The sequence below is a fragment of the Ciconia boyciana genome, chromosome 9, assembly GCF_034638445.1.
Source record: "Ciconia boyciana chromosome 9, ASM3463844v1, whole genome shotgun sequence".
NCBI classification, from domain to species: Eukaryota; Metazoa; Chordata; class Aves; order Ciconiiformes; family Ciconiidae; genus Ciconia; species Ciconia boyciana.
Window position 1 is genome coordinate 18964616 of NC_132942.1, and position 8817 is coordinate 18973432.

Genomic DNA, 8817 nt, shown 5'->3' on the forward strand with positions numbered 1-8817 from the left:
GTGTTTGTGCTGGCATGCTACTACTGCAGGAAATGATGGATATCGTAAAGGCAATTTATGATATGATGGGAAAGTACACATACCCAGTGCTCAAGGAAGATGCTCCAAGGCAGCATGTAGAAGTATTCTTCCAGGTACTTGATTTTTGATGTGTGTTTCTTAATGCTTGAGCTATGCACTGATATACTTTACTGTAAGGTTAGCCCCAAGTTCAATCCTATGCCCCACTATATGTTCTAAAATAAACTCTAGCAGCCATTCAGCCTAACACTACAGTGTCTGAGGATTTCCTGACTCCAAGGTATCCCATTTGTTTCTTAGCCCAACCCTTTGCATTGGGATGTGCCACATCCAGCAAGTCTGAAGCCTCTGCATGTGTTGCAGCCCTTCTGTGCTTCTTCTCTCAACTGCCCGTAAAGAGAGACAGGAATATAGGTGCTGGTTGGTGAGGCAGTGAATAAATAAACAATGTAATAAGGGTAGAGGTTGCTCTGTTTGTCAAGGAATGAATAGTTGGAGATGACCTCAAAAGTGCTCCAAATACCAGAGTAAACAAGTCTTTAGCAGTTGGCAAATTTATCCAATGACACTGAGTCTGTAATCTAAGCTTGTAAAGTGCCCTAGGTTTATTCAGGCTGCATCAAATAAGATACTATACTATAACTGCAGTGTTACCTATGGAAACAAATATATTTTTTTATTTTATTTTGCAGAAAATGGATAAAAACAAAGATGGTGTTGTAACTTTAGATGAGTTTATTGAATCGTGTCAGGAGGTAAGGACAAAATTATAACTGCAATGAAAGGTCTAGCCCATGCTACAGCGTTTGCTTTCCCTTTGGGCAAACTCCATTTGAAACAAGATGCTGCTCAGGATCCCAGGTTTCCTTTGCTCTGTGAAAAAGCCAGCTTCAAGACTGAGTTTCTGGTGGTGCTCTGTGAAGCCTGTGACTGAATAGGGAAGTAGGGTCAGGTGAATCACAGGAGAGGGCCTTTTCATTTCCAGTGCTAGGTGGCCAGTGCTTTTCTTTTCCTGAGTGAACTGCAGTACCTGATTCTGTAGACAAGCAGATAACTCTAGAGAAAGCTCATAATGCCCTTACCTTTCTATTGTGGGTTAGCCCCAGTCAGCAATTAAGTACCACACAGCCACTTGCAAGCCACTCGCTCACCCTCCCCCCTGGTGGGATGGGGGAGAGAATCAAAAGAGCAAGAGTAAGAAAAGTCGTGGGTTGAGATAAGAACAGTTTAATAATTGGAACACACACAAACAAAACAAACAAACAAAAATTGTAATGAAAAGGAAAACAACAAGAGAGCAAGAGAGGAACAAAACCCAGGAAAGAAAACAAGTGATACAACTGCTCACCACCCGCTGACCAACGCCCAGCCAGTCCCTGAGCAGCGACTGCTACCCTGTGGCCAACTCCCCCCAGTTTATATACTGAGCATGACATCATATGGTATGGAATAGCCCTTTGGCCAGTTTGGGTCAGCTGTCCTGGCTGTGTCCCCTCCCAGCTTCTTGTGCACCTGGCAGAGCATGGGAAGCTGAAAAGTCCTGGATTAGTGTAAACATTACTTAGCAACAACTGAAACATCAGTGTGTTATCAATAGTGTTCTCATACTAAAATCCAAGACACAGCACTATGCCAGCTACTAGGAAGAAAATTAACTCTATCCCAGCCAAAACCAGGACACCTTCCTTAGGTTGTTTGTTTGTTGTTGTTGTTTGGTTGGTTTGGTTTGGTTTAAGAGGCTGATATTGTCTCTGTGTGCTGCCCCTGGATGTCATTAGCAGGAACCACATCGCTGGAACTGCCCAGAGTTGAAGGTGTCTCAAAATCTTGTAGTTCCAGAACTGACTTATAAAACCAGTTGATGTTTTCATGGTCAAACATTAAATGTAAATGCTGTCATCATAGCAATGATCCCCCCCCGCCCCCCCCCCCCCATTTTGGAAATAAGCTCCCTCTTGCAAATTCCATAGATTAGGTTGGCTGTAATAAATATTTGCTGGTATTTTTAGGGATGGCACAATGACAAGCATCTGCATTAACATGCAATTGGCCAAGTTTCTGTTGTCTTAGACTGTAATTAACTGTGTGAATGTTTGCTCAGAGATATCTCTAATATTTAATCAGTACAATAATGGCCTCTGCATTTTAGAAAGTTTACATTGGTGTAAATAATTACATACCAGCCCTCCTGTGTATTTTACTTTCCCTGGATGCTGTTCTGCAGTCAGACAGCTCTTCTGTACCTGAGCAATGGGAAGACACTCACTGTGGAGGGCTAGGCTGGCTTCCCCCTATTTCTGTGTTAAGTCTGGCTCTGGCAACATCCAGATTACTTTTCAGTCAGGGACTTCAGGTGGCAAAATCCTTGTTAGCAGATGCATAATACAAGATTAATTTTTTTCAGTTACTTCATTCTTGGTCCCTACTGATTGTTTAGCTTATTTTTGGCCTCGTCTTTAATTTATCATTTGTGTTGTGTATTATTCTTCACATTCATAATTTGCCTTCAGGCCATATGTGTGTGTATGATTAGTGGTCTCAGTATGGAAGCAGCTTTACTTTTAACTGCTAGAGTTTGTTTAGTGCTCTGCCCTAGTTTGGATTTGGTTCCTTCTGTTGACATACTTGCAGTAGGAGCTGTGCAGTCTGTTGCACTGTCATGTGTGGTTTCCTGGCAGAGAGGAGCGAGCTCTGCAACATTAAGATGGGGTTTTTTTCTTTATGGAAAACAAACCAAAGTGCACTATAGGGCTTACCTCTGCCATTTCTGAGGATATGGCTCATGGGCAGTGAACTCCTAGCATTGCTTTGGAGAGGGTGATTGGTTTCCCATGCAAGGTGATACCTTGTGCTAGTACACACCAAACTGTGTTAGAAGTGAGATAGATGGATGCAGCCTCAAAATAAGACAGAGGAATGACATGCAATAGAACTCCTTAAGTTGCTCAATGTGAAAAATTATTTTCATGTTACAGGCAAACAGTTATTCTAACTTTTGGAATAACTGATACACGAGGGGGGTAATCATCATTATGTTTTTGAATATTACTCTGGTTATTACCTTGAAGTACAATTTTGAGACTTCATGAGAAACAACCTGGGATTTCACTTGCGTGTCTCCAACTTTCTCATTTGGATCTAGGAACCTCGAAGAGGCTGAGATTGCATGTATTTTGGGTTTGAGCTGGTTGTATTTCTGGGATGAAGTGGTCCTTCAAGGCAGCTTGCTTATCAGTTCAAAAACTGCAATGCCATTTGGACTTTTGAAGCATATTAGCTAGGTGCATATTTGCATATTCAGGATCAATGAAATGCAGTTGGGCACTGAAGTCTGAGGGTTCAGTACAGTCACCAGCTCAATGCTGGTGTCTGGTTTTCTTCAGGAAAGCACAGCCCACGCTGAATGTCAAAGCTTATGAGAAGATCCTGTGCTTGCATGCCTCAAACCAGCTAAGGTGCCAAAGTAAGAGACAGCTCCTTTGCTGAATCAGGACCTGATCACTGAATAAATTCCAGCTCATTGAGGATAAAAAGCATGATGAAAGCAAGGCTGTTGCCTCCAGTAGCAGCTGCAGAGCCCTTCCTGTGCCATGCAAAGTTATGAGTCATGCTTGTCAGTGCTGGTTTTATGAAAATGTCTTCTCACTGCTTTCAGGACGACAATATCATGCGATCCTTACAGCTCTTTGAGAACGTGATGTAACCGTGTCTGGCAAGCACTGGAGGAGACTTTCTGTGTAACAAAGACCTCCTTTCTGGGTGAAAGCTTTTTACAATTCAGCCATGTTCAGTGTGTGAGGATTTTGTACGACATCTCCAACCAAATGGCAACCGAATGCAACTGATCCCATCTCTTCTCCCCAAGAGACGCCGGTGGACCTTTGTTTCGTTTTGGAAGCATGTGAATATTTTAATAAAACCTGACAAGAGAGACCTGCCGCTCGAAGTTCAATGAGTAATATACAGCATTGTTTGCTAGGCAAAAGTCCTGCTTTTAATCTAGCAAGCTTGAGTACATATGATAGCACATGTCAATAGCTTACTCAGCCACCTATTGCAAGTGAAAAGTTCAGTCCATACTACCATACAGCAAAATGTTTTATGAATGGCTTGCCATTAATCTGCTTTGACAAAAGTCAGATCAACCAGGGTGGTCTCTGAAAAATGAATGGTAAATGTAACTAGGACATTAAGCAGGCAGCCTGCGTAGCCAATATCCCCATTTCTGCAGAGATCCTGTTTTTCCTCTCACATGCACTGGTGCCACCACACTGAGTTTGGTGGAGTTTTTCCTGAACACATTAACTAGAGGATCTTCATGCCAGAGTGAGCCAGAAAGGAGCAAAACACGTGTTGCATATATAAATTTCAAACTACAGAACAAATCCTGTTCAATGATGGTAAGTTCTTGCAAGACCAGGCAGGTGTATAAGGGCTGCTACAGGAAGACGAATACCTGCTCTGGTCACAGCCACCTTCCACAGTCACAGCACATTGGTGGGACACCAAGTGATTCTCCAGCGTGTGTCTCAGCAGCACTGTGAACATGTGCTGTGGTCCTTTCAGTATAGTTTGGCGCATGCTTCTTAGATTCATCATTTGAATGTTTGTATTTTTCCATTGGAAGTTACAGTAAAGTGTTGCCCACTTTATAGATTTATTTAAGCTTTCCAGTTTTACTTAGTGCAGAAAAGAGCCCAGATGATGCAGCTGTGTTTCCACACACAGATCCTGGCACCCACAAAGTGCCCTGTGAGTTTAATTGGGAGCTACTTCGTTCGCTGCCAGGCCCATATGTCCCTTTGGGTAGTTTAACATTTTCTATAGCAAAATCTTTTTCCTACAAGGCAGTTGCATGAATTGTACAAGTCCCATTTCCTTACTAATGCTAAATAGAGCATTGGTTTGGGGTTTGGGTTTTTTAATTAGTAAAACAGAAAGAATCATGTAGTGAATTTACACCAAGGTTGGATTTTGCCCAGTAGATTGTTAGCTGAGGAACATGTCAGAGCCTGCTTTGCAGAGGACTTTTAAGAAAGTTAACATACCAGAGTGCTGTTGCAGTCTCCAGGCAGCTGATGACTGAGAAACCAAGGGAAGAAGGGATGAGCCAACTTTTGCAGCTGCTCAGACCACACAGAAAGGAGGGTCCTTGCCATAGTGCTACATCACTCCCATCCAGTAAGCATATATTTTTATTATATCAGATACTATATTACAAATATACTGTTAGCAGTGAAGATACATTTTAAAAATTATGTAAGTGGAAGCTTTTTATAATACAAAATATATAGAATGCCTCATTTCTGTAGCCCTATATTTTATAAAAATTTAATCTATTGAAGTATTCCTGATTATAGAAGTAGGTCTGATCAGTAATAGTGTAATGCTATGCTAATTCCCCAAGGTGGGACATTTTCCCCTTTTGCTGTGCTCCTCCATACACTTCTATGTAGTCTTAACTTTAATCCTTTCAGTTGCTGACTTGTCATCGAAAGTGCTATTCAAGCGAGTGAAGTTACATGTATGTAAGAATGACATCCTATTCTATCCTGTTTATTGCCTTCCATACAAATACCATTAATTCCTTCCTAGCAATGACACAGAGCATAGCAACTCCAATAACGTGCTGTGATTCGCAGAAGTGATGCGATGCTGTGAGAGTAGCCTTGTCCTCCAGTTGTCCGGTATTGTCTATTTAGTTTTTATTTAATAGGTACTTGATAAAGACATCAGTTGTAGCTGAAATAAGGCACAATGTTTACACTTCTTGATTCTTCTTGCAATTGCTTTAGTAAATGACAGAATTTAATATAATTAATAACCTGCTTTTTTCCCCACACCAAAAGAGCACCTGTCTGTTATAAGTCTAAGCAGTTAACTTCAGCTGAGTGGTCAAGATAATGGAAAACAAGCATTTGCATTGGGCTAGCACAGTGCCTCTCTCTTCTAAAGTGTTGCTCCAAATGTGCTCACGAGATGGCACATACAGCCTGAAAAGTTTTGAATGTGGCCTTTTCAAAAGAAAATGTTATTAGTTGCATGATACCATGGTCCCTAAAGCTACGTTAATTTCTGGAGTTACTGTGATGAATTTGGCCTCAGCTATGTTTTCTGTGTCTCCACTAGCAGAAGTGCTATACTGGTAGTGTGGGGGTGCCTGTGTCATAGGGGCTATAACTGCTTTCTGTTGAGTGTGGCCCCAGTTTGGCAACATACTTCAAACGTTTGGATGTTACTCTCAGTACACGCTTAAGTGCATTGCTGAAATCAGGCTAGCATTAGTGACCCTGCAGTTTTGTCATCTCCTTATCTGCTCCACAGTGTCAGTTTTCAGCTCCCAGTAACAATGGGGGTGCGTTAGGCAGAGAGGGAGATGCTGAAAAGCCGCACTGGTCCTGATTCTGCCCTTGAGGCATAACTAGCTTTGATTTCAGTCTCGCAGGAGTCCAGACCCCACCTGCACATACCTGATGTTCAGCCCTGGGTTGCCTCCTCTCTGCTCCACTTCAAGTCTGTTGTAGCTGAGATAGGAGGACTGGCAAAGTCACACACAACAGTTGTATTTTCACATAGCTGTAATTGTAAATTCTGTCTGTGGCAGAGTCATTGCCTTTGTGAAACCATTTATTATCCTGTGTTTGTCTGATCCCACTGATATCAGCCAGAGGCTGGTATGCATCAGTGCATAGAAGGCCTCTGGCTTTTCCGTGAGCAGCGTATGTGTACATGGCATGTGTGCTCCAGCCAACAGATGACAGAAATCCAGTGACTGTGAGAGAATTGTACTCTGCATGGAAATGTCTTTGGGTTTGTTTTTTATGTTTTCTGTGAATGTTACTTTGTAAATTTGCAAAGCCTCCCATCGCTCATAAATGGGGCTTGCAATATTTATGGCAAATACTTACTATTACAGCTTTCTAAATAAAACATAGTATGCTATTCTAATCTCATACCATCATAAATTCTACTGCCAGTATGTGGAAGGTAGTTACTATGCTGGCTTCTAAGTTACAGTTAGACTATCTGTCAGTGCTATCAGCTGTGCAAATTTTCTCAAAGTTATGAATGTTTAAATAACGTCTGAATCATTAGTCTGTTTCATTAGTTACAAACATTAGTCTGCATCTTCATGCCAGCATTTTCTAAAAAAAGCCTTTCTAACATGTATTTTAGGCAACAATCTGTTGAAAAATAGGAATGTGATTAATGATAATGCAAAAAAAAAAAAAAGTAATGTGCCTGTTAGTCAATGTTTGTTTTCCTGTTACTTTGAATGCATTGCAATATTGTGAGTGATCACGAGTCAAGCTATAAACCTGAGGTACAGATATCCTAAGGTTCAAGCATTGTGGGCAGAACTTTGGCATTGCCTGACTGTGACACATGTTGAGAACAAACATCTTTGTGTCTGTGTGTGACTTCTGATAAGATGGTAGCACCAGTGTAACAACCTTTTTTTTCTTCTTTGTGGAAGTGCCATGAAAGACCTAAGGAAATGTGCAAATAATATAAATTGTGATAACTGAAGCCATGTTAATAGAGCAGCAATGCATAGCTTCACAAATGCTATTCTCCAACGGTAATTTGTATTAAATTTTGTTGAATGGTTTTAAAAATGTTGGTTTTAATAATAAAAAGAAAATATCTGTAGAAGGGTGTCCTTTCTTAAGCCCAGTATATACTTTTTTCTTAAGGGACACTGTCAGGTTAAAAATTTACAGGAAAACTTTTAAAAGCAGGACTCTTATAAACACATATATATCTGCATAGAGGCTGTTAAACTGCTGAACTGTGCTGTGAGTGTAACATTTACATGCTTATGATTTATTTGCGTCACTGATTCAGAGGTGCTCTTATATTTGGTGCAGTGACATACACCTAACTGATAGTCTAGCCCTTGTGTAAATAAGAGTTCAAAAAATGTTCTACCTGCATCACTGATAGTATCTCAAAGTAGTAAAAATTGAAAGCTTATGGGCATGTCTTTTCTCTTCAGCATTTTTGCTTAAGTATAACCAGGAGAACAGGCAATCAAGTTGAAGAAAAATGCAAGCACTATTTTATTTTAGAGATAAGAAAAATAAAACAAAACCTCGCAGTGTCCCTTTAGCTCTGGTTTGTTGTAAACATCCATTCTGACACAGGGAGAAATGCAGAAGAAATTTTGCAGACTATATATATGTGTGTACATATATATTTAAAAATTTGCTAAACTCCATTCTATAGGGTATAATATGTCTACCAGCACATACCAGGAAAAAGAACATACTCTTGCATACATGCAGAAATGTGAAAATAAAGATGCCTGTGTGAAACATGGTATTGGTCTCACTCCAGTGTCTAAACAGGTTGCGTCGCCCAGCTGACCGCTCCCCCCGGGCCAGCTCTTGGCGGCGCAGACAGGGAGCAAGCTGCCTGGGGACAGCCACCTCTGCCACTGAGCACCAGCCTGCACAGAAGAGACAACAGTTCCCTGTGGAAAATGCCAAACCTGACTTCTTGCTGTCCCTGCAAGGTGTTGAAGCTGCCTGTTCAGTGCCTCTCACTAGCTCTGAAGTGCATCCAGCTGCTGCTAGGCAAAGCAGGCTCTGGCTCGCTGGCATGTGCATATGCTTTTTATTCATTTTTCAGCATTAGGTTTCCTCAAGTGGCTGTCCAAAGTCTTAGTTACTGCTGTGAGATATTAGACACCTCTGATTTTATTCTCAGCCCATTGCTATTGCAGGCTGAGCATCGCATCCTGCTGCCTACGTGGTCTGGGGCGTTGCATCTCATGGTTTGAAGGGACAGCGG

The 8817-nt window shown here is 41.4% G+C and overlaps 1 protein-coding gene across 8 annotated transcripts in view; it reads left to right on the forward strand.

The window, feature by feature from the left end:
- The window catches only part of KCNIP1 (potassium voltage-gated channel interacting protein 1), a 420579-nt gene extending 412261 nt beyond the window's left edge, over nucleotides 1-8318 (forward strand). For all 8 annotated transcript variants that reach the window (XM_072873237.1, XM_072873232.1, XM_072873235.1 and 5 more), the window contains 3 exons: nucleotides 30-134; nucleotides 714-776; nucleotides 3677-8318. In XM_072873237.1, the coding sequence (XP_072729338.1) occupies nucleotides 30-134; nucleotides 714-776; nucleotides 3677-3724 (216 nt within the window). In that variant the 3' untranslated portion in view covers nucleotides 3725-8318. The remainder of the gene's footprint in view (nucleotides 1-29; nucleotides 135-713; nucleotides 777-3676) is intronic.
- Nucleotides 8319-8817: the final 499 nt, after the last annotated feature.